At 44.7% G+C, this 24,830-nt stretch overlaps 1 protein-coding gene and 1 long non-coding RNA gene across 3 annotated transcripts; one reads left to right on the forward strand and one right to left on the reverse strand.

Annotated features, from left to right (window-relative positions):
• Positions 1-817: 817 nt before the first annotated feature.
• On the reverse strand, positions 818-17,380 carry PRKAR1A (protein kinase cAMP-dependent type I regulatory subunit alpha). 2 transcript variants are annotated; one of them, XM_030287533.4, is made up of 12 exons: positions 17,248-17,377; positions 16,272-16,335; positions 14,192-14,370; positions 8,901-9,074; positions 8,188-8,279; positions 7,930-7,991; positions 7,396-7,442; positions 6,706-6,864; positions 6,211-6,271; positions 5,825-5,946; positions 5,131-5,212; positions 818-3,347 (listed from the first exon to the last, which is right to left on the reverse strand). In XM_030287533.4, exons 3-12 carry the CDS (start codon positions 14,366-14,368, stop codon positions 3,175-3,177), a joined length of 1,149 nt encoding a protein of 382 aa, XP_030143393.1. In that variant the 5' UTR covers positions 14,369-14,370; positions 16,272-16,335; positions 17,248-17,377; the 3' UTR covers positions 818-3,174. The 2 variants fall into 2 exon arrangements, with proteins under 2 accessions (XP_030143393.1, XP_030143394.1); XM_030287534.4 differs by lacking the exon at positions 16,272-16,335 and having other exon boundaries at positions 17,248-17,380.
• On the forward strand, positions 17,269-24,485 carry LOC115497667 (uncharacterized). Its single transcript, XR_012058553.1, has 3 exons — positions 17,269-17,392; positions 19,143-19,269; positions 19,557-24,485. It is a non-coding gene; the product is annotated as an uncharacterized lncRNA (long non-coding RNA).
• Positions 24,486-24,830: the final 345 nt, after the last annotated feature.

Raw genomic sequence — 24,830 nt, forward strand, 5'->3', positions numbered from 1 at the left:
GACAAACCCAGAATTAATTCCATCTTTTGTCACGGAAAATGGTGACCATTTGCTGCTTCAACAGGAAGCACATGGCAACAGAAGATAAGCTTAAATTTAAGTTGTAGTTATAAAGTGTGTATTTATAGTTATAAGGCTAGGAGCGGAGAGTTTAAAGTTTCACTTTAGGTAATTAAAGTTCTATTTTCAGCCTGTTTTTTTTAGTGGAGGGGATTGGGAAAGGGAGAGCAGGTGAAAGAAACTAATCCACAGATACTTAAATGGCTGGTACACTAACAGGGTTCTTCTTTTATTCTGCTTTACATGACAGATACATTCTTACTGGACCTTCAAAGCTGGGTGACTCAGCTTTCTTGGAGCTGGATGTAAAACACATCCAAGTCTGAGCTGCTTCAGGTCACTCTTCATTTTTCCTTCTTCAGCACAGCTGAAAATCCTTTTCCATTTCCCACCACAACTTATTAATGATTATCCATCACCTGCTCATTAAGGGGTCACAGAGATGGGAGCAGCCAACTTACGTGAGCTCCAAAACTCATGGCTGGGCTGGGAATGAACACCTTGGGAGAGATCAAAGTTGCCAGGAGCCAAACAGGACACAGGTTCAAGGCAGAGGAATTCCCAGGCTGGCACGTGCAGACTGAGCTCTCCCCAGGCTCCAGAGGGAAGCCAGGACCTGAGCTCACCCCTCTGGAGTTTACACCAAGCTAATCCATTAAGCTGCTTATTTTCTGCTGCCTCATTCATAACACATCCTCTAAAGCCAAAGGAAAACACAATGTAGGGGTAGGGAATAAAATAAAAGAGGCTGATTGCATTTAAGAATTTAAATCATTTTATTGCTTTACCTGCCATTAGGACAATCTATAACAAAAGGAATATAATATAATATATTAGCACATACAGTAAATCAGACTTATAGAGTCAGGTAACAATACAAAAATGGTCCTCTGGTTGACTATAGCTTCCTAGGGCAATAGACTTCATCAATTTGCTGAAGATAGACTAGCAAAAATTACTTCTAAAGCCCTGAATGTTAGCTAAGGCAAAACTATGCCAATTGTGGTTTCAAACATATTGAAATTGCACACAAAGGTAAAGCTATAACTGTGTTTAATATTTAACTCAGACTTAGCTGATTTATCTTAAAATCTTGTAGGTAAAACTACAAAAGGGAGTAAACAGCAAGCTAAAAAGATGCAGTAGTGAAACTTGATTAGAAAGCCTTATATAAAAAAAATGTGCATTTTTTTGTGGAGCTCTAACTGGTTTACACAGTTTTTGGCGCTTTAATGTAACAAACACAAAACACATATGAAGAAAAAACCTGCAGAGTCAAAACTTAAGAAAAAAAGTTTTACTCAAAAAAAAAAAAAAGGGAAGAAAAAAATAACAAAAAAAAAAGGTAGCATTTGCTTATTCCTTAAGGACTCTGGCAGAAATCCTCTATTCAACATCTCCTGAATAGAGAACTCAAACCACAAGCATTTCAATCCCCTTCCTGGGATTGCAGTTTCAGAAATACCCTGAAACCTTTTGTAAAGGCTTGATACCCTCAGTATTATTCTGCATGAATTAGCAGACTCTTCCTGATTCTCTCCATGCCTGGAAAAATGTTGGCTTTGCATCCACTCCACCCCAGAAAGGAAATAAAATGAGGGCTCCATCATTAAAGTAGTTGCACAACAAATGCTTGCTGTCACTCCCACATACGAACCTATGCTACTTGATATAAATTACAGTTGAAAGGAAACCTTAAAAATTGCCTACAATTATTGAACCGTGGAATTCAGTAAAAACTTTTGGGAAGTCTTGGTGAGCACAGAGTAATGGAACACAAAGCTGGGAAATACTGAAATACATTTAAGACTCCGCAACAGATTGAACTTGGGGAAAAAAAAAGGATTAAGTAAGTGTGGTGGAAATTCCATAAGCAAGAAAAGAAAATGCACCTTTTGGCTTTGAACTAGATTTATAGTGAACCATTTTTAAAATGATGAACTGACAGCTCTAAAAACTTAAAACAACTCAGTGTTGCAGGAAAGTTCAAACATTCAGTTTTTTTGCCTCACATCCTCTACCAAGAATAACAGAGCTCTACAGACCAGCAATCTTGTCACCTGCAACTGATACTGGCCAAAACACTCAGCATTTATTCTCCCTGGTAACAAAGGGCCACTTGAACTCATGGTGATGTTTTAAAAGTCAACTGAGGATTAACAAAACAAATCACAGGGAAAATCAAATGTTTGCTTTTGACTTCTACACCAATCTAAGCACTCCAACAGTACTAACAGCTGGACAGCTGCACCATTCTTACACCAATCTATGTACTAGAGACCACAGCCAGGCATTTCATGTAGCATTTGGTTCTGGCCATTGGAACAGGAAGAGTTTTAAATGGCAAATCTATGGCTGGAGAAAGAACAAGTGAAAGAGATCAGCTGCAGCAAGTCAGCAAATGGATCAACAGCTGAAGTAGTTCACCAGAACTATTAACCTGGAAAGCTTTTGATTTACACTTGACAAGAACAGAACTAAGCAATCTTAAACCAGCAGACACAGGAACAATTATATTGGTAAATTCCAACTGTGGCTTTCTTAGCAGCTGATGCCTCACGACTGAACCTAGGATTACAGTACCTAGAAAATGAAAACAAAACCCAGAAAACCCCAAGTCCCAAGAAGCTCAAGTACAAGGGTAGCTCTCATGTAAAAAGAAATACAGCAGGTGATTACCACAGCCTTAAAATCTGTCCAATAATTTGAGAAACACCTTTAAAAGAACTTTTTTTTCCCCCTTTGCTGTCACCTCCTCACTCTATGGCAATGGCGTGGTGCCAGGAAGTCTCTCCCTCGCTGAAGCAAGGCTGCCCTGGCCCGAGTTGGACACTGGTGCACAGAGAGAAGCAAACCCCTCCACTGAACTTTTTCTATTAATTTAATGGGACTGAGAGCACAGAAATAATATGCTCTAAATTAATGACAGTGCCATGATAAGCAGTTTATTTTTTTTTCCTTTTTTTTTCTTTTTTTTTTTTTTTCCTTTTTTTTTTCTTTTTTTTTTTTTTTAACTGGACAGGAAGCTGCAAATGCCAGTGGCGATGTGGCTCTGCACAAGGGGAAGAAAGCAGTCTGCATTTGTGAAGCATGGCTTGGACAGGGAGGAAGGTTTCAGACAGACAGTGATACAAAACTGTTGTACTGCTGGATGTTCCTCTTGAGGATATCCGAGCAGGGGCCCAGCACACGCTCGAACCGGGGCCGGTCCAACTTCACACATTTCAAGGGACCACGAGCCACGACGGTGGCAGCACGAGGACGGTTCATCAGCAGAGCAATCTCACCTGGGACAGCAGAAAAAGGCAGCAGAGTTACCAACCAGTGGGAAAAAGAAGCAAAGAAATGACCCTTCTTCACCATAAATTGCAGAGAAAGTAATTCAGGCTTTAGCACTGCTCAGAACAAGTACCTAAGCAATTACATTAAAAGCAACTGTGAAGGTAGTTTAAAAAAAAAAAAAAACTACTCGATGATTTTGTTACTAAAAGCCTGTCCACATTCAAGTCGCTCTGAAAAAAAAGCCCAAAAATTTTTCAGTACTGCATCTCTTTGAGGAAAGTCATGCTTCAATTTACAGTGTAATTTTCCTAGCCAACAAGTAGTTATTTTTCCAATAGTACTGCTCAATTCTGGTGTTTCTAGGAAACTTGGGACAACAAGAGCATGGTTTTGAAGTAAACAAATAAAACATTCATGAACCAGACAGAAGCCTCTGACCCACTGCTGGCCAGAATCGCAACTCCGACTTTGTCATGGGGCAGTGCAAAAGGAGCATTTTGAAGTCCCAATGGATCCCATTTCTTAAGTTTTGCACAAACATGCCAAAAGCTTTGTTTCAACTGCTGAACAACATGTTTGGAAATGAAGTTTCCAACAAGCCCCTGTTATCAGCAACAGAAACAACGCCTTACATTCCTGTAACAAGCATGGAAGGAACCAGAGCAGCAACTCTGGGGTTTTGTTTGCTTGGGTTCAGACTTGAGTTCTTTCCATGTTCAGGACTGATGAAAGAACTCTGCTCCTCGGAGAACACTTCTGCCTGCATTATCAGAAGGGATGTTTAAAAGGAATGAGGAAAACTTTTCCTCTGTGCCCAATTTAAACTCCTGAACTCAGCAGCCTCCAAAAGAGAGGCTTGCTAAAGAATAAGGAGGCTCTAAGAGAAAGTCAAACCCCTGAAGGAAAGGTCTGCAGCACCTGAACACAATGACTGTAATAATATTTCGTTTTGGAGTGGGAAACTCAAGAGAACACAGAGGGAAATATTAGAAAATATTAAATGACACAGAATGAAGACTAGTCCTAGATCCTGAGCCAAGCAGGCATTTGGGCAGAGCCCATGCACTCAAGTCCATCCCAATTCAGGCCTTGCAACAGAGGATTTGCTGCTTACATCATCTACAGCTGAATACCTGGACAACCAAAAGGTTTTAGCAAGAGGAAAGAGGGGAACTACCCAAAACATGAGAAAAATGTTAGGGGCTTTGAGAGGGAGAGGTCTGTATTTAACCATTAAAGAGCAGGTTCTGACCAGGTTCCTTTCTGACCTGGAGACCAGAAGGCCAAGGAAGGAATTTTCTTATCTTACTCCTGTCTTCAGCTGTGTAATGAGTGACTACACAGACAAACCCAGGCTGCACAGGCAAAGACAGAGAGAAAGCTACAGGCTGCAGAACAGGAAATTCTTGTCAGGCATGAAGGAAAAAACCTCTGCACAAGGCTGGTTAGACAGAGAAAGAAATTGCCCAGAGAGGCTGTAGGATCTCCATCCCTGGAGACATAGGAAACTCAAGTGGACACAGCCTTGAAGAATATGATGTCATTTAAAAATTTAGCTCTGCTCAGGGCAGGGAGGTCAGGCCAAATAATCTTTTACAATAAAGTACTGTGGAACAATCACACCTCGTGTGCACACCTGAGTGACTCTGATACTCACCCGACACTGAGAGCAACCCCAGGAGTCCAAAACAGCAATTAAGCAAATCCATCTCATCTCTACCACTGACACAGCACAGACAAAATGGTGACAGTGGTGTCTGTAGCCACAGTTGTCACAACATAACTCACCAAAGTAATCAGAAGGTCCCAGTCTGCCCACTTCCACAAATTCCTCATTTTCTGAGCGGCGCTGTAACACTGCAGCTGTGCCCTTCAATAAATGACAGCAGTCAAACAACTGCAACCTCCAGCATCATTCCAAACACTGAATTTCACACAGAGTCAGCTGCTTTGCAGAAATAACTGTTAGGATACCTCAGTTAAAAAAACACTTCACAGTCCTTGCACAGTTCACCTAACTGCTGTATAAGAGCAACTGCTCCTCTCCTCTCTAAGCATTAAACATCTTGAACATTTACATATCTACAGCAGTGACTTCTTCCTGGTTTTCCTCATAACAGTAGTAATATTATAGTATGACTAGCAAAAAGCCTAGAAAAAACACAAACCATCAGACGGAACGCTAGTGAGACATTACCAGCTATCTAGAGGTTTCTACTCTCAGAAAGATAAACTGCTTGCAGTCAGAAACTTGGAACTTCCCTGGATGGAGGGAAAAAGTTTTGCTTTTTCGCTTTTTTCAAAAGTTTCTTTTGTGAAAAGAGCAAAACTAAATCCAAGTTACTGCATGTCCAGCAAGATGATATTTCTTTAGTGATTCTCTGGAAATACATTCTTATGTTTTGTTCCTTTCCAAGTGTCTGCTTAGGGACACAATAAAAAAAAAGTCACATTCTGAGCTTTTAATTTTGAGCTTGCTTACCTCCAAGATAATGAAGAACTCATCCCCTGGCTCTCCCTGGACCACAATCTTCTGCCCATCCTCAAACTGTACCGGTTCCAAGGCATCAGCCACAGTGAGACGCTCCCACTTGTCCAGAGATTCTGCAGAGTTAAGAGTTCATTACTAGGGTGTCTTCCCAAGGCACAAATTACACCTTTGGCTCTGTATTTATACAGAGGTCAGTGTATTTCTGGCTGTATTTGTGCATCAGTGATCAAGACCTGAATTAGGGTTCTTTTGGATTGATGCAGAGAAGCAGCTGTGATGGGTTACCACAACAGCCTGTAATCATCATAATGCTGGGTAACAGCTTCATTACAATGTGGCAATTGATTCCACTCCAGAACAAAAATCTTCTCACTTACCCAATATAGATACTTTACTAAGGAATTTCTCGTACATATTTCTCTTTCTCAAAGTATTTCCCTATAAAAAAAAAAAAAAAAAAGAAAGGACACAAAGTAAGTTTTCTTTCTACTCTAAATAAAATTCCAGACACAAACAAATTTAACCAGACACACAGTGTTCTGTCTCACAGACCCCAAACCCACAAGATGAAATGTTTTGAAATTGAGTTCTCTCAGTAATATTCCAGTTGAGCAACATTCCTGAAGTATTCAGCATTTATTGCAGCCTTATTACACTCTCAGCTCAGTTCAGTACTGGCACTGTTTTGCTCACTAATGCAAGATTCCCCCTTGCCCTGTGCCTGAGAAATGCACGTTGAGTAATCAGCTTTCTGATTACTGAAGAGACAGCAGGATTTGGAATAAATAACTCCAGCAAAGGACAGGCAGAAGGACAGGTACTCAGCATACATGACCCCCAAATCATAAATCCAGGTTTTGAGGGATACTTGCCATCAGGATCCTTCTGTAGCTGTCCCTGTCAATGCCCCACAGCTTGACGTTGGTCTTGGCTTTGACGGTGGCAGCTCGGGGGGTGCCGTAGATGAGGGCGAGCTCTCCAAAGCTCCCACCCTCACCCACACTGGTGGCCCACTCACTGTTCACGTAAACCTGCAAGGCAGAGCATGGTCAGACACCCCTCAGCTTCCTGCTGCTCTCTATTCCCTTGGGAGTACAAGGAAATCCTCACATCTGCACTAAGATTGATCATTTCAGGGTTTTATCAATGCTGCCAACCCCAGTACAATGTGAATTTTTGTTGCCAAAGGGATTCTCTTCTACATCTAATGCACATACTCTACACAGACTCCTGAGAAATAACATCTCAACAAGGTCTGTGTCATAAAGAGCTATGAATGAGCTGGGCTGGAAAATAAAAGTTTGGTTGCTCTTAAAGCCTCCCCCACGCCTCAACTCCACCCTGCATGCCTAAAACATCTGTATTGTGTCCAAATCCTTCATTTTCAAACTCAGTCTGTGCAACCAGACTGAGCTGTTAAGAAGCAAAACAAACTTCTATAAGTAAGAACTTAAAATGAGAAAAGCTGCTAAAGGCATGGTCTGTAGTAGAGGCCTACAAATATCAGAGTACTCTTCTTCTAGGAATAAACATATCATTAATAAACTACCAGGAATGCTTACATCCATTTCTCCTTGATCAACAACATAGAAGTTATCACCTTCATCACCTAAAGAAGAGGAAAAAAAATTGAATATATACTAAACTGAATATACCAAGAAAGAACTGGCATCTCTGCCAACTTTGATGTTTAGACTCCAACAAGGTTGGCAAATTTTTGCAGTTTGCAGGGTGAAACATCACATTTTGCTGATTCCACACTCCTCTCAGCCCCATGAAAGGGGACATCTACTGGTACCCAGGAGATCAGCAGCAATTCCAGGATTCCTGGAAAGGCCAACCAGATCCATAAATTAACATAACATCTCTGATTTCCAGTCATCAAGGGACAATATTCCCAACAGATAATCTTTTCAAGGAAGCCTCATCCTCCTCCAGTGGCTCCAACTCCTCGCTTCAGTATGAAGTGCTTCAGGGAATTGTGTGGCTGCAGCGAGCCTGCTTTTATATTAAAAAATAAAGACAAACTAAGAGCACTAGGCCAGAGCCAGCTCCTCATCCCCAAATGAGTCCCCTGAGAAAACAGTGTCACTTGCCTTGCTGGATGACAGTCTCTCCTGCGATGTAAGTGACAGGGAACATCGCATCAAAGATGTCACTGAAGGAGAGGACACCAAAATCAGACAAAAACCTGCACAACTCCCCACATCTGTATCCCCAACCCATCAGCACTGCTCCTGGAGCTCTCTGTGCTTCCACTGACCACTGCAGAGTCACTGCACATTTGTGACACATTTAGCTCTTCTGAACTCTGCCCTTCCACAAACCTTAACCGCACAAAGATTTCCTCCTACCTCCTCTCATTATCATCGAGATGGGTAAACAGCACATTCTTCTCAATTGCCTTTGCCAAAGCAGCCATGGTTTTATAATCTTTTGGAATAACCTAGGAGAGAATCAGAGAAAGCAAATGGTTAATTTTTCTCATGAAAAATTTCTACATTTCCCATGGTAAATAAACAACTTACATTGCTACAAAACACTGGCTGAGTTTTTCAATTTTCTTCCAAGCACTATAAATACAACCCCAAATATAGTAAATGTTTACAGACAGTTTGAACACAAGGAAAATATAAACTTGTATTATTTTATGTAACTGAAAAGCATAATTCCATGCTCAGTTTGTAAGTTTTTTTGCAGGAGGATGAATATCTGTTCAACCTGTGCTTTCCTGGGAACAGCAGCAAGCCTGCTCTGTCATTAGGCCAAATGTTGTTGCAGCTGCCAAATAACTGGAAGCACATTATATATACCTAAATATATGCACATCTAAATATACATGACTTCAAAGGGAACAGGTCTAAGTAATGCATGAATGGTTTAATTGCAGTTTGGGTTATTCTGTCCTCCAGTTAATCAGACAAACACAGGTCTGCTTTTTACAGCAATTAGGACATAACAGGCTCCAGGAGCTTGGTGTTATTTATCCACCTGGATAGAAGGTGGGTTCAGATAAAACTCTTGGATTGTGGATATAATTTTGAGCAAGGTTTAAGAGTCAGAGCACCTTTCTAACATAAGAGGCAGCATCCTCTTCTGTGTAGACTTCTGCACTGATGGCCCCACGTCGCGATCGGTATTTTACCACAGGGTTGAGGGGGGGAGGAGGGGAGATCTCATCCTCCCGGGAGTCCGAGCGAGAACCAGACTTCAGCTGATTCAACAACTGCTTTGTTTCCTCCTAAACAGGAAGGAAGACATATTTGTGTCACATAATCCAAAGGGGAAAAAAAAGCAGCGATGTATCATGTTCCAGCCCAGCCTGCCAACACCAGGGAGTTTCCTGTGTACCATTATTCCCACATTAAGGCAAACAGGAGACTGCAGCATCTGAGATCAAAGGCCTTTCAAAACACGTGGTAGATGTGCCTTTCATTCCTACCAGTCACATCACAATGGTGTTTATTTTATTGAGTTATTCTTCATTTATTAAACTATTGGTGTGAACAAGTTGATTCTGGTTTCTGCCAGTGTATTCAACAGGTGATGAGGACATTCCACAAATGCTGAAGGCACTTCCCCAGCTGCAAACCCCCAATTCCTCCCCTCAGCTGCGAGGTATTAAAGCCTTTTTGGAGCTGAAAGATAGAGGAGCAATTCCTCAGAAATCCATGCTACATGAGAAGCTTTTGAAAGAGGTTGAGTCATGGACCAACTTGATACTCATTAACCAACATTTATTTTGGGAGAAAGAAACATGAACACTGCTTTCAAAAGGGCTGGAGGAAGGATGCTGGAGGCCAAAGTGGGATTTTTTATGCAAATCACATGCAAACCTTGCATAAGGTTACCCGTTTTCCTTATTTCCTTCAGTTACTTATAGTGTTGTAGTGATACTGTAGAAGAGCAGGGTACTTACAATGACACAAATTCTAATTAATTTGACACACAGAAATTTGATTCTTCAAAAGATTCACCCCAATCAACTAAAATCAGATTAAAAAACAAAGCAGCCAACCCTAGAGTCAGAGCACTGACATCATAAAGCTCAAATGACTTTCCCAGCATTAAGAACCAGGAGTTTGGGACATTCTGTAAAAGAACAAGGACTCATCTGTTCTCCCAGAGCTCCAGGCCTTGTAAAAGCTGGGTTTGTCCCAGTGTCCTTGATCCCAGCTGGGCAGAGGCTCTGGATAACAAGACCAGCCTGAGGGAAGGGCCGTGGGATCGCCATTCCTGGGAGTTTCCATTGCCCCTCTCCCAGAGCCGAGTTCCACGGCCTCACGTTTCACTTCCTGCTCCTTGCCCATTGATAAAATGGTGTCACATATCCCAGCCATGGGAGCAAAATGTATTTAAAACTCATTTCTGTCCTCTGGTTTTAGCGGAACAAGTCTCAACAGAGATGAAATTAAAAATAGCCTGAGCAGTAATAAGTGTTTGGTGTAAACTGCCTCACCATCAACCACAGAACATGCTTGTTCATATACAAAATACTTAATCCATTAAAAAAAGCACTTTTTAAATAAGTGAACACCAGCCTCTGGTTTTTTTCCAGTATTACATAAAATATTAAATATTGTGATCAAAGATTGAAGCACTTCAGCAGCATTTAGTGAGGGAGTTGTTATCAAAACACTCTTCAAGAGACTCCTCAGGGCAATGTCCCACTCAGGGAAAGAGACACTGCACTAACACAAAAAATTATAACTGGTAACTTCTGTCTGACCCAAAATTTAATATTAATACTTTATTTTTAGAACAATAAGTAGGGGATGGGCACAGAAACAAGTTACAGGTGGGTAAAATAATGTACTAATTTGAATAACACACCAGTTATTCTAAATAGTCCATACATACTCACCAAGAAGATTCACCCTGAGACAAAACAGAACCATAGAATGAGAAGAGAACCATACAATGAGGTCAAAAAAGACCTCCAAGATCATCAGCTCCAAACATCACTACATCAACTAAACTATAAATCTCCAGATATTCATATTACACATTGCCAGCCAACCCTGTGCCACAAGATCCTATAATCTCAGTTCTCATCTTTTTAATAGACACCTTTAGAATTTCTGACACTAAACCCCCATTTACTAAACCAATAGATCAGAGAAAAATTACAGCAGGACCTAAAGAAAGGGTGACAGTTGTTATTTACAGATACCTTTGTTTTTAGCCAGCATTCATGAGGAAAACATGTTTGTTCAAGTCTAGAGGCTCCTCACATTAAACTTATCATGGATAAAGACACTCAGTTTGTTCTGTACTCATCAGTAAAAACATTCCCAGGATCAGAGAAATATTTAGGAATAATCTATTTATTACATCCAAGTGTTGATCTGGTCTTTCACCTGGTGAGGCAGTTCAGTTTCCAGTGTCAGCCATGAACTGCAAGCCTCATTTTTCCTGACAAATAACAAATGGTTTTTTAAGTCCATTTCAATTATTCCAAGTAATACTGAAGTGATAACACTTCACAAACTCAGATTGAAGTCTACCAGCTACTGAAAAAGACCTTCACAATTTTAGAATTATGGTGTACACTGTAAAACCTGCTAATTGTCATTGCACCAAACAGAGTCTTAACTTCCTCTGGTTAATTAGTATTTTTTTTAATATTAGATTTAAAAAACCCCAAACATTCAGAAGCTATAAAACCATTTTTTAAAAAGCTCTGCCATAAATTCACAACTGCACAGTATATCCTCCTAAACTAGCTTGTTTTGCAAAAGAAACACTTAGGAAAATGGGAAAATATTCATATATTCAGGTATCTGAGCAGGGCAGGTGGTGGGGAACAGGGACACTGACTACATGTCCATCACACTTCCTAATTCCAGCCTTCTCTAAAGCCTGATGTGCACATAACTGCATCACACACAATATTTCAAGCATGCATTTATTCCAGAGGACAGCCATGTGCAACAGCCAGGATTCACCTGGCAGGCTGCAATAATGATCTCTACATTAAATTTCCACATCAAGCTGCATAACACAGCCCAGCACTGGGGAACTGTTACAGCTTTTAGCAGGTATTGGTATTATCACACCTGTTTGCACAGGAAAGAGAACAAAGGCCTTAGCACACCACAAACAGATAAAATAAAACAATTTCTACAATCAATGAGTAGTAATTAGATTCATCTAACAGCTTTCATAACCCAGAAGAGGACATTTGAATTCCTATAGTAGCTGTAACCACCTCAGAGGCAGCAATTTTAATGTTTCTAAAGAGAAATTCTAAAGCATGTTTAAATTTCTTCAACATATTTTAATAACATGACAGTGAATCAGCTCTGTTTGTGTGCAGTGGAAGAGATGGCTTGTCAAGAGAATGAGAGAGAAAATAGCAAGCTCACTTCAGTTTTCAATGGTGTTCCTTCAAAAATCAATCTTATTAAAAAAAAACTCAGGTTTGAGATACACTCAGAGGCAGGAAAATTCAGAAAGCACATTGAAAAGTTGCTCTGCTTTATTACAGGTGTAAAAGACATGATTTTGGGAGCTGAAGCAGAATGAGTTGCAGGCATTTTTGCTGTAGCAGAGCTGAGGATTGGGTTGGAGGTGGTTAATAACTTTACTGAGCATTTGTGCTCTCCAGACAGGGATGTCAGGAGTTTCCTGCCCAGCACAGGATGTTCACTGCTCTGTTACCTGAGAGTTGTGCAGGTCCCACAGTGCCTGGGTAAACTCAGCCCAGCTGAGTGGGGAAACCAGGCAGAGGAAGCTGCAGCAAGTTTTAAACTCTAGGAGGCAACAAAAAAATGCTCCAGTTTCACTTGTAGCTACAGCTGCACTAGAGGGCACTTGGAAACCATGAGAAAAGACCCTGACCAAAACTGTGAGAGCAATTTAAAGGAAAAAAACATTACCTAACCAATTTTATTTTCAGCTTCAGTGTAGGCTGATCGAGTACACAGCCAGCCAATGTGCACCAGAAAAAAATCATCAACTTATTCAATTCCAACATTCATGTCATCAAATTCAGAGCTGGACTTGTGATCTTGGTAAAAAACAAATCAAGTTCCTAAATACTGCATGTTGACCATAAATCCACTGCACAAAAGCACCCAAATAATCCCATTTTACATCCCCACATATGGATTGGTTTAGGATTTATTCTAAGCACAGTAATGTGGTTTACTTGGGAAAATTTTGTCTGTAGATACCTGTGATGATGTTTCAAAATTCCCAGCCTAGCAGTACTTCAAAACTCAAGAATCCAAGGAGGGGAAGGAGTCATTGTAACAGGCAAGGACAAGGGATTTTTAAGAACCTCATTATTTACTGCTTTGCTGCTGATACACTAAAAAAAAAAAAAATATCAGAGCTCTTAATTTCATAAGCAAAATGTTCCCCAAATCAATTACGAGTTATAGCAGGTAGTCTGCATTCCTTGGTCATTTTCTAGCATTTATCCTGAATACTTCCATTAAAATACAATTTCCACAAGACATATTTATGATCTCCAATGTTAATTTCCTTCTTCATTATATCAGCAATTAGTAACTCACTAGAACAAAGTAAAAAAAAACCACCAATAAATATCTAACTGCCCTATAGAAGTACTGAGAGCATCAACTGCAAACAAGTGCTGCACAAGGTCACAGCTGCATTATTTACTAATTCCATGTTCTGAGTACAGTTGCATCCAACCTTTCCTCTGCACAAGCCTTTAATCTTCCCATTTCCACTGCAGCTCCTTTTCCTACCTGCTTAGATTTCAATATATAAAATTCACAGGTCAGAAGAGTGTAAAATCACTGTTTCAACTCAGAATGCTTTCCATTCCCAAGATCCCAGAATGCTTCCAACAACAACAAAAACACCAAAGGGACCTCAGGGACAAGAGGGACAGCAACACTGAACTCCCAAGAGAAGGCAGAAACAGGCTTGCTCTTCCAGAGATCTGCAATGCAAATACTTCCATTTGTCTTCATCCAGGTCTAGATAATACCACTGGCACCACTTCTGTGCTCTAGCCACATTACTGGAAATCAATATAAGAATCCCAACGCCCTCAACAACATCCAGCAAGGTCAATCTCCAGAGTTCTCCAGCTCCACACACTCCCATGTGTGCTGTGTACCAGCTTCCATGAGTAAGCACTGGGCTGAGATCACACCTCTATCCCAGCTGGATAAGTCTCCTTGTCACCTTATGTTCTGTCCTACAGGCTTTGGTATGACAGGGGTGCACAAATACTGGAAAACAGGATCTGTTTTCCAAAAGCAGCAATTGCAAACAGTCAACACAACTGGTCAAATCTGCAGCTCAGCCCCTAAATGACAAAGATACATTCAAATATAAGTTGTTCCACCCTCCTTTCCTCCCATTCTGTGTTTTTACCTTCTCCAATCTCTCAAAGTACTCTCTGATGAATCCCATGGGTCTTTCAGGTCTCACTGTGCATAACTGCACAATGCAATCCTTCAGCAGCTGCTGGATGTTGTGTTTTTGGATGTAAAGTTCACATTCCCGAAGGCTCCGCTCCTCCTCACTGCTGCTGCTGCTGGAAGCTGCCATGGCTGAAAGGAACATAAGGAGAAGGTTAAGTAATAAATAACTACTGGAAACAAAGATGCTGCTACCTAAAACAAAGTTATGTTGCATTATCTTACTGATACCACAGCAAAAAAACACCTTTACCTACCCGAGCAGTAACTAAGCTAAAGAAAATGCTGGGAACTTATTTAGCACCTGGAAAGAAATCAGAAAAAAAAACTCTGAGGACTCTACAGCCACAGGCAGAAAAGGAAAAGCTGAGAAAGCTTCAACAACTCAAGCCCTGTGAGTGCTCCAAGTCAGGGAAGATCCCACCTGAACTTCCTGCCGCTTGAACTGAGGATTTTGTAGGACTGGAGGCTCCTGTCGGGAGCTGCGTGGTCTGTGTGGGGTCATGGGGATGGACAGTGGCCAGCAGAGAGGTGGGTGGGAGCTGGAAATGTGAGAGGCCAAGCATGACTGGCATTTGGAAGTGAAACATGCTCAGGTTGAAGCCAAAGCCAAAATGCCAGGGCAGAGTTTGCTAACGGAAGTTATGGATTACAGGCATCGCTCCTAAAAAGCTCCTGCGTAATTTAAACCTGCTCATACCTCATCACTTATTTCATGGGTACACTGCAATCCCAAAAATACCTCTTCAACTGTAAATAATGAAGAGTACAGCTTTAAACATCTGTTATGATGCCAGGTTTTCTAAAGACTTCAGCTATGATACTTTGAAAAATATTCTTAAGCAAATTATTCTCCCCTTTCAAGTTTGTACTGGGTTTCTACTTCCAGAATTTGGTAGCATGGGGTACAGGGGGGTTCTGTGAGAAGCTTCTGGCTGCTTCCTCCATGTCCAACAGAGCCAATGCCAGACAGCTCCGACATGAAACTGCCACTGGCCGAGGCTGGGCCCGTCAGTGACAGTGGCAGAGCCTCTGGGACAATGTATTTAACGAGGGAGGAGAAACGGCTACTTCAGCCAGACAGAGGAGTGGCAATCAATGGGAAAAACAGCCCTGCAGTCCCCAGGGTCAGTGCAGGAGGTGCTCCAGGCCCTGGAGCATGGATTTCCTGGCAGCCTGTGATACAGACCACGGTGAGGCAGCTGTGCCCTGCAGCCCAGGGAGGTCCAGGGGGAGCAGAGATCCACCCACAGCCCCTGGAGGTTAATGGGGGAGAGGAGATCCACTGACAGCCCCTGGAGATCCTGAGGGGAGCAGAGACCCACCTACACCCCATGGAGGACCCCACACTGGAGCAGGTGAATGCAGAGTGTGATCCCACAGGAATCCTGTGCTGGGGTGGTTTTCTGGCAGGAGTTGTGACCATGGAAAGGAAACCAGGCTGGAGAGCAGCCTGCAGGAAGGACTCATGCTGGAGAAGTCCATGGAGAACTGTCTCCCATGGGGGAGGTGTGCAGGATGGAGCAGCAGAGACAACATGTAAGGAACTGACTGCAATCCTCATCCTCTGAGGTGAGGGGAGGCAGAGAACAACAGGAGTAAAGTTACAGCTGGAGAGAAGGGAGAGGACCAGGAAGATGTTTGTAAGATTTGGCTTTATTTCTCACTATCCTACTACAATTTAATTAGTTTCATTTATTACCAGTTTCCCCGAGTGGAGTCTGTTTTGCCCACAATGGCAAGTGGTAAGTGACCTCTCCCTTATCTCAGTCCAGGAGCCTTTCCTTATATTTTCCTTCTGCTGTTGAGTTGAAGAGGGCAGTGGTGGAGCAGTTTTGATGGGTGCTTAGCATCTAGCCTGGCTTGGCCCACCACAGGGTTGTAAAACCATTTTAGATATATTTTTTACGTGTATATGTATATAGACACACATTTCATGTCATTTTTTTCATAAGAAAATTGACACTGTAAGAGTTAAAGAAACAGGAAATAATTTCTCAGGGCATTTTTGGATGAAATATAAAGAAAGTTACCTGCTACAGGGAGTGTGGCAACACCTTATTTATATGCAGAAAGATATGTTGATCCCGGGATCAGCTTTTGAAAGGGAAAAAATGGATTCAGTCAAAAGAATTTTGAGAAATGACAAGTCACTGAAGTCACATCATGGGTTTTATCCTGCTGAGGCTGAGCAGGAAAACCCAGGGCACAGAGACAACAGAACAACGTGCCCCTCTGAATTCTGCTGCTGGAGATTACAGAAGGCTTGGATTTAATATGGAATTACCAACACTTCACGCAGGTGTCGTGATTGTCACGCTTAATCCCTGCTCAAGGACGGACACACACACACGTGTACTGTGCGTTGCATAAACACAAAGCGTGGCCTCCCCACGGGCTGAGAAAGCCACGAGAAGTTCTCCAGTGACTCCTTTTGTTTGGCCAGCCCGCACGGTGAAGGTCAGCGCTAATTAACCGAGCCCGGTGGTTCCGTGAGCGGCCACGGCCACGCCAGGAGGGCAGGAGCGCTGCAGGAAATGCGGCATCACGGGCAAAATGAAAACTCCGGGATTTATTCCTACAAGCCATTCTTTCTGCACGTCCCCAAAGCTTCCCCGAGCTCCCCAAGGCGTGGCTGCCCCTCCCAGCCCAGCCCAGCCCGTCCCTCACGCAGCGCGGGGCTGCGGCCGCTTCAGACCCGGCAGCACCGACCCGGTACCGCCGGGGCGGGGACGGAGCCGCGGGGGCACAGCCGGCACAAAGGCCCGGCAGCGCCGCGGGGCTCGGCCCACAGCCCGCGGGGGCCCCTCGGACACCGGCCCGAGAAGGCGCCGCTGCCCTCACAGCACCCCCAGAGCCGCGGCCCCGGCTCCGCTCCCTCCGCCGCGCCGGGCCGGCCCCGCCCCAAGGCCGCAGCCTCCCGCTCCGCGCCCGTCCCGCCCGGCTCTCGTGGCCCCCGGCCCCGCCGCCGCCCCGGGGCCGCCCGGCCGCTGCCCCTGCCCCGCTCACCTGCGGCGGCTCCGCCGGGACCCCCCGCCCGTCCCGGCCCGGCCGCGGCCTCGCTGCAGCGGCGGCACCGGAAACCGACCGGCCGGACGGGCCCCGCCCGCCCTGACGTCAATGCGCCTCGCTCTCGCCCGGGCCCGTCGCCGCGGTAACCTTAAAGGGGCAACGGCGGGCGGGGCGCGGGCACAGGCCGGGGAGCGGCGCGGGAGGAGCTTGGCGGCTTTAAGGGCGCGGGGCTGGCGGGAACGGGGTGGGGTGTGGGGTCCGCTGAGGGGCGCGGGATACCCTGAGGGGAGAGGGAATGGCTGAGGGAAGTGGGATACCCTGAGGGGAGAGGGAATGGCTGAGGGGAGTGGAGAACCCTGAGGGGAGAGGGAATGGCTGAGGGGAGTGGGAATGGCTGAGGAGAGAGGGAATGGCTGAGGGGAGTGGGATACCCTGAGGGGAGAGGGAATGGCTGAGGGGAGGGGGATACCCTGAGGGGAGAGGGAATGGCTGAGGGAAGTGGGATACCCTGAGGGGAGAGGGAATGGCTGAGGGGAGTGGAGAACCCTGAGGGGAGAGGGAATGGCTGAGGGGAGTGGAGAACCCTGAGGGGAGAGGGAATGGCTGAGGGGAGTGGAGAACCCTGAGGGGAGAGGGAATGGCTGAGGGGAGTGGGGAACCCTGAGGGGAGTGGGAATGGCTGAGGGGAGGGGGATACCCTGAGGTGAAAAGGAATGGCAGAGAGGAGTGGGAAACCCTGAGGGGAAAGGGAATGACTGAGGGGAGAGGGATCCCCTGAGGGGAGCAGGAATGGTCGGGAGGAGTGGGATCCCCTGAGGGCAGTGGGATCCACCAGGGCATCAGCTCCACACCGACTCACCTGGAAAGGACCCGGTTAAAAAATCAGAGATTGTTATAGGTGGAGGGAAATAAATGATATTCAAGTTTGGCAAAGATTTCACTATAATCAATGTAAATCCGCGTAGGAATTATTTCATGTGTCTTTATAGCTGAGATATGCCCTTTGACTCCATTCACTTTGTCTATTCCAAGCTGTAAGAATTTTTTTTAATGATTTTTATATCTGGATTGTGCTGGCACAGGCAGAGCCCATCTCTGGGTTTAGGAAGGAGAAATAATCCCTAAAAACTAGCCCTGAACTGTGCATTTGCTGGTCTTGCAACACAGAGTGTAACTCAGGTTTTTACTCTAATGTTACATCATTTCAGCCAGCACTCACTTGTACTTAACTCATACGGGAGAATCACGTAAGGTACAGTGAAAACGACTCTCAACAGCAACAGTTTAATGTATATTTTTATATAAGAAGATGGTGGTGTTTGTGCAGTGACACGCAAGCCATCAGGAACTACCTGCTGACGAGTTTCTTGTTTATTAGCTCTTATATTAAAGAAATAAAGGGTAATAACTTGGGTGAAGATCTTGAACCTGCAATTCTGACAGACCCAGTCCAGCCCCTGAGCTTACATTCCCCAAATCTTCGATAACTTCTGTCTGATCCAGGTTAATTAGAAGCCAGGGTCCAGGATTTTCTGACATTCAGCTCAAAGCTGGTACTTTTACAAGAAATATAAATAAGAGTAATTAATATTTGTGAAACTGTCAGAGTATGGCGTCGAAATACCAAATTACTTGCTCACCTGGTTACAGAACAGTTCCTTCTGTAGCTCAAACCACTGGAAATTTCTGAACACCACAAAAAGTAATCTGCATTCCCACCTACACCTTTCTTTCTCAGTTTTTTACCTCCCCTTTTTTCTTTATGAGCTGCCTGCTAGTGTCACATCTCACTCCTTGTCTGGACAAGTCCCGGTGCTGTTTTGGGATAGATCCCATCTGGAGCAAAGCTCTGCCCATGTGTAAAACCTGTTCTGCAACATCCTCTTTCTTAGGGAAACAAGTATTCCTGTTGTGCTTGATGTGATCCCTGCTGGAGTCCTGGAGCCAGGAGAGCGAGGAGGGGAACAGAACCAGCTTCCAGGAGGAGTCTTGTGAAGGCACTGGACACAGCTTCCCCTGGTGAGTCAGCACTGGTTGGTCTCTCAAAATGAAATCACACTTCCATATGCTGATGCTCCTACGTCCCTGTGTGTTAATTCTCACACCACCGAAGACGTAAGGGAAATTAGAAGCAAACAAAGCCCTGTTCCATTTGGTCTGGTCTGAATTAAAGTCAGATCCTGGTCTTAACCATCTAATTAAACACTCCTGAGTAAATAACTCGCATTACCGTCAGCGCTATTCCCACAACTTTGATTTCAAACTACTTCATGCATCAGTTTCTGATGGAGCAATCTGCTGCCCAGGGCTGTGGCTGCTGGAGAGCAGAGGAGAGCTCAGGGGGAAAGAGTGTGTGAGGCAAGGTGAGAAATAAGAGCACAGACGTCACCCACCCCTGCTGCGTGCGTGGAACAGAAAGAGCTGCTTGAAAGGTCAGTGGCAGACAAATCAACAGTGCCTGTGGGGAGCTGAGGTGCTGCACAGGATCTGCAGTGCCAGGGGCTTCCACTGAAGGTACCACCCAACTCAGGACCATGTTCTGGGAGGCGCCACAGTCCTGGAACAGCCTCTGGGGTTGAAACCAAATGAATAAAAAGTGGCAGATTGAAGCAGCCGGTAGTTTTGTCACACACACACAGATTTAGGTGTTAAGTCAGGCATGCCCATCACCCTTGAGGTACAAATCGGGTTTCAAAGGGGCAGAGGACAACCTGGAACACTCCTGATCAGTGACTGCAGCACGTGCACTGTCTTGGCGTCAAGTGAATGGGGAAAGAAGAAGTTTTAGTGGTACAAAAAGGTTTCATCTACAAACAGAAGCTGCCATTATCCCAAACAGACCTGAAATCTACATCAGAAAATCAGTGGAATTAAAACCTGTGAGCTCTCTGTGGACCATGAGGTGCCAGAGGTAGAGTTCACACTGTATCCTTTGGGCATGGCTCCTTGTATTTTGTTTAAGCTTTAACTAGCACTGAAAATAATCCTCTCTTACTGCTGCACACCTTGGTTCACAGCACCACACAGTGATTCATAGGAAGAGCCATAGATTAGAAACCCAAACACACAAAAATATATTCTCTTTTAACAACAGATTACTTAAGGACATCTGGGTTCCAGGTCAAACTCTGGATCTTGACAGTTTTCAGTGTGACTCTTCGGTGTACCTGCATGCAGGGACAGAAGGACACTTGTCCTTCAGCAGTGCAGTGTTTGCCAGGGAGCCTGAGCCTCTGGGTGAGTTTTACAGTGTAAAATGTGTAATTTTGCTACATGAAAGTTATAAAGAAACAGAGCAAAGAATTTATATGATTCAAAAAGCCTGAAAGACAGTGCTTGAACTTCCTGCTCTAAGCCCAGCGTGAGTCATGGGCTCAGAACCCCCGTGGACCCTGAGAGGTGGCGTGTGGAGGGTTCGGTCTGGCTGACGTCAGCTGTGTGAAATAGTCCCCAGTGCAGAACCAGTTTGCTATGGGCAGATCCCAAACCATTTCCATATGTTACTTTGAAGAAGAAAATGACTGGTAAGACTCAAAACAGAGAAAGCAAGTGCCAAGAAACAAAATGCCCTGAAGTGGCCAGATCTAACAGATAGACCAGTGGGGGAATCCATCTCCATCTGCCAGACATGCCTGCTGCAGCACAGCTCTTCAGACTCCCAGCGTGCTTCCCAGCTGGAAGGCTCCCAACACCCAAGGGGCAACACTGGGAACATTTTACCTCCTGAGTCAGTGCTGACGAGCTCAGCATGAGGCAGGCTGTGATTATCAGAGCTCTGTCACACAGCTCTCCTGTGTTGGCTGAACCACAGCCTCTACGGCATTTTTGAAAAAGCCTGGATACCCTGGTTAAATCCTGACATTGATAATGCTGCTCTTCCTGCCACCCAGCCAGGCTGAACTTGAACTCAGTGTTCTCTTTTCTAGCCTAGGGAGTTCTGTCCTAGATCAGATTAGCCTCCATCTCAACAGCAGAGCAAGAAGTCTTTAAGCAGCCTCCTGACAATGTTTGTTGGGAACTCCTTGTTCAGGTGTCTCTGCACTCCAAGGACTCTCCCTCTCCTCAGCTCCAGATGAGGACAGGCATTAATGCAGTGGGAAACAGTTCCAGGTCAGGGTTTGGCTGCCCCACAAGACATGGGAGATAGAAAACAGCACCTGAAGTGGGGCAAAAAAAGCTGCTGCAAGGCTCATGCCTCCAGAGAGAAGGAAGGAGATGGGAGAGCAGCAGGTCTGTGCTTCCTGCAGTTTGGATCTGAGCAGGCTTTGTCCTGCATCATTAACTTCCTACAACCTCTGGGCAGCCTCAGCAGTTCATGAACTGCCCAAGCATCTGCAAATGTTATTCTTCACTTCGAGATCTCTCTGACACAGACCAAATTAAAGAGCACCGAGATAGTGTGCAACTACTGATGACTTCTTTTCCGAGTATGCCTGTGAAATACTCCCAGTGTTTCTTTTGTAACAGAATGTAAATACCCTCATTGAAAAGAATCCTCAGTTCTTCTGCTTTTAACACAGTCTGGGGAGAGCTCCCTCTCTGAGTATCATCTGGGACACAGTTCTTCTGCAAAATAAATGCACACATAAAAGCATTCAAAACATTTGAATTTGCTTATGTGCTTTTCTCGGTGCAAAGCAGGTGGCAAAGTAAACACATTGGTCAGATCCACTCTCCTTGGTCTGGACTGACATCCAAACAATGTCTGGACCAACATCTAACAAACTGGCTACAGAATCAAGCCATTTCTGAGGCAAGTTGCTGCCTCCCTCCCACAAGATAATAGAGCATTTTCCCAGATGGAAGGAACCCACTTGAAAAACAAAAGGTCTTTGAAATGTCAGCTCAGGCTTGCTTGGCCCGCACTGTGTGCCCACAGGAAAACGATAGAGCCTTTTTTCATTCTCCAGCTGTAACACTTTCATCTGAAGCAGCACGATGATTAAGAATTGCAGTTCTAGATTCCTGCTCTCCTACTGATTTCCAGCCTCTCCTGTGGAAGTCATTTAGGCTCACTCTATCTCCAGCACAATGAGGATAAAAGCACTCTCTGGGCTGAGCATGGATCCAAGCTCATGAGAGGTTTGCATGCTCCAGTAATGGGGATCAGTAATTGAACTGCTTGAACAAGCTCCAAGCCAGTCACAGGAGAACTGATCCAGTGTGGCTGGCAAACTTGTCAGGACATGGCATCCACATGGATGGAGGCTCCCTTGGCTCTGTGGGCACCACAGTGCTGTGGGCAGTGTAGGTGCTACCCTGCATTCTCTGTTTGAGCTCTGCTATTAATGCATTTATTACACCAACATTTTGTGCCACTTCTCCAAACCCCTCCTTGTCTCCTCTAGCATGGAAGAGGAGAAAGTCCCCCAGGTGATAAATCTTCCATGCTAAGAGCTTGGGCAGTGAGCCTACCTCTCCCAAAATTCTCCCTCCCAGCTGCTCCCTGCTCTGCTCACACCAGGCTGTGTGGGAACCCAACGTTCCTCTGGCTGTCAGGACCTCCGTATGTTCCCAGTCCCCCTCTCACAATGCAACTGTTCTGATCTCTCATGTCAGAACATTTTTTGATCTTTAGATAATTACAGAGGAATTATAATTTGTGCTGTATCCAAGAGTTAAAGGGAAGGCAAAAGTTTCTCTCTCCCACTTTTAACCCATTTGCTCTCTGTAAAGGTCTTATGATTCTCAGCTGAAAACACTCCAAGACTTTCAAGAGTCCAGTGTGCACCCCCAAGAGCCAGGAAGATGAGCCACCCTTGGCCTGTGTCACTCCTGTGAGCAGTGTCAGGCCCCCAGGGAGATAATTCATGACCAGGGCAAGTGTGATGTCCTAATGCTACTTAGGGAAATGGAGCATTTGCCAGAGCGAGGACAAGATAAGGAACATTAATCCATTTTACAAGGAATGCAACATCCAGTTGTGAGCTCTCCCCTGACCTCATCAAGCACAGCTCCCTCCCTGGCAGGACCTGGGACAGGGTCAGCACCTAAAACAGAAAAGGAACAAGCACCAAAAGCAAAGCTCACAAAGCCTTGCTGACATCCTGGCTGTGGAGTCTGCCACTCTCCTGTTCTTCCTGGCTGATGCCAGTGCCAGCACAGGGCTCTCAGGGTCCCCATGAATCTGTCCCAATTTCTGTACCTTAAACAGCGGGCAAAGAATTCCCTGTGCACAGAGCACACACATCTCCCCTGTGTCCCCCTTCCCCTCCCCACTCCATGTTAGAACCTGTCCAGACAATTTAGCAAGACAAGCCAGTCTGCTGGTGACTCTCACAAATGTGTTCTGTCCATTGGTTTTTACTTTCCCACAATTTTGTATTTAATACAGGATTTATTTACAATATAAAAAGAAAAAAAGTCTTTGAAGTGATGACTTCTGTGGTACCTGCATCTTGTGATCAGAATTCTTCCAAACTCAGAACGGCCTTTGACAACCAATCCAGCTCTCTGCTTTCTTCTCACCTTTCCATTGCATGAGGGGAAAAATCTCCTTATCTGCCCTAACAGAAACAACAAGTAAAGTCATCAAAGCACAAGGAGAGTGCAGTGTAAACTCCACTTTCCCTTCTGTAGCATTCCATTAGCAGGGCAGCTCAACTCTCTCTGATGTCAGTGCTTCTTCCTGCAGCAGGCGTGCAGGGAACCCACTGGATAATCCAAGGAGCAGGATTTAATGAGCCCAGTGTAACCCACTGGATAATCCAAGGAGCAGGATTTGACAAACCTGTTGTAACCCATTGGATAATCCAAGGAGCAGGATTTATTGAGCCCAGTGTAACCCACTGGATAATCCAAGGAGCAGGATTTCACGGGCCCGGTGTGGAAGCACTGCCGTGTGTGATGCGATGCTGGCCCGGCGGTGTGCAGCCTGCTTGGGGCAGCAGATGGCAGCATTTATTGTCTGTCTGAGATCCTAAACCAGGCACCACTCGCATTTCAGCGCTCGACACTTGGTGTATTCAAGCTCCTAAAGGTCGGGATGCAGCCCCTTTTTCCTCCTCCACCTGCTTGATACACCCGGGAAGGGTAACACAAAAGAACAGAGCAATGTATGTGCCATCTCTTCCTGCTCCTTCCACAGGAAAAAGTGGTTTCCTTGATCTTAGAAACGCTTGCTCTCCTTATTACACATTCACCTTTTGCCTGTTGATCCCCTACAAGGCTGTAGTCCCTAAACAGGGTTCTGGTTATCAGGAATTCTAGTGAAGGATATAAAGATATTTAACAGATTTAGCTCTGCCAAGACCTTTTTATTTTCCTGTAGCAGATTTAAAATACCAGACCTATCAGTGGGAGCAGGCTTTATCTGAGAGGGAAGAACTTAGCTGGAATTTAAACTCTGAGCCAGGGAAAAGCCTAAAAGCTCTCAAAACCCTTCCCATGTGGAATGGCAGCACACAGGATGCCATGGCTGGGAGAGGCCCTTCTGGGCACAGCACTGGTTTCCCAGCTTCTTCACCTCTGTTTCCTCTTTAAGGCTTCAGCACAAACACCCAGGGTGGAGATCACAAACCAACATCCCTCACACCATGGTTTCCCCACTGGAAAACATTTAAGATCAAATGGTCACACTC

Source organism: Taeniopygia guttata, chromosome 18, assembly GCF_048771995.1.
Source record: "Taeniopygia guttata chromosome 18, bTaeGut7.mat, whole genome shotgun sequence".
In the NCBI taxonomy this organism is placed as follows: Eukaryota; Metazoa; Chordata; class Aves; order Passeriformes; family Estrildidae; genus Taeniopygia; species Taeniopygia guttata.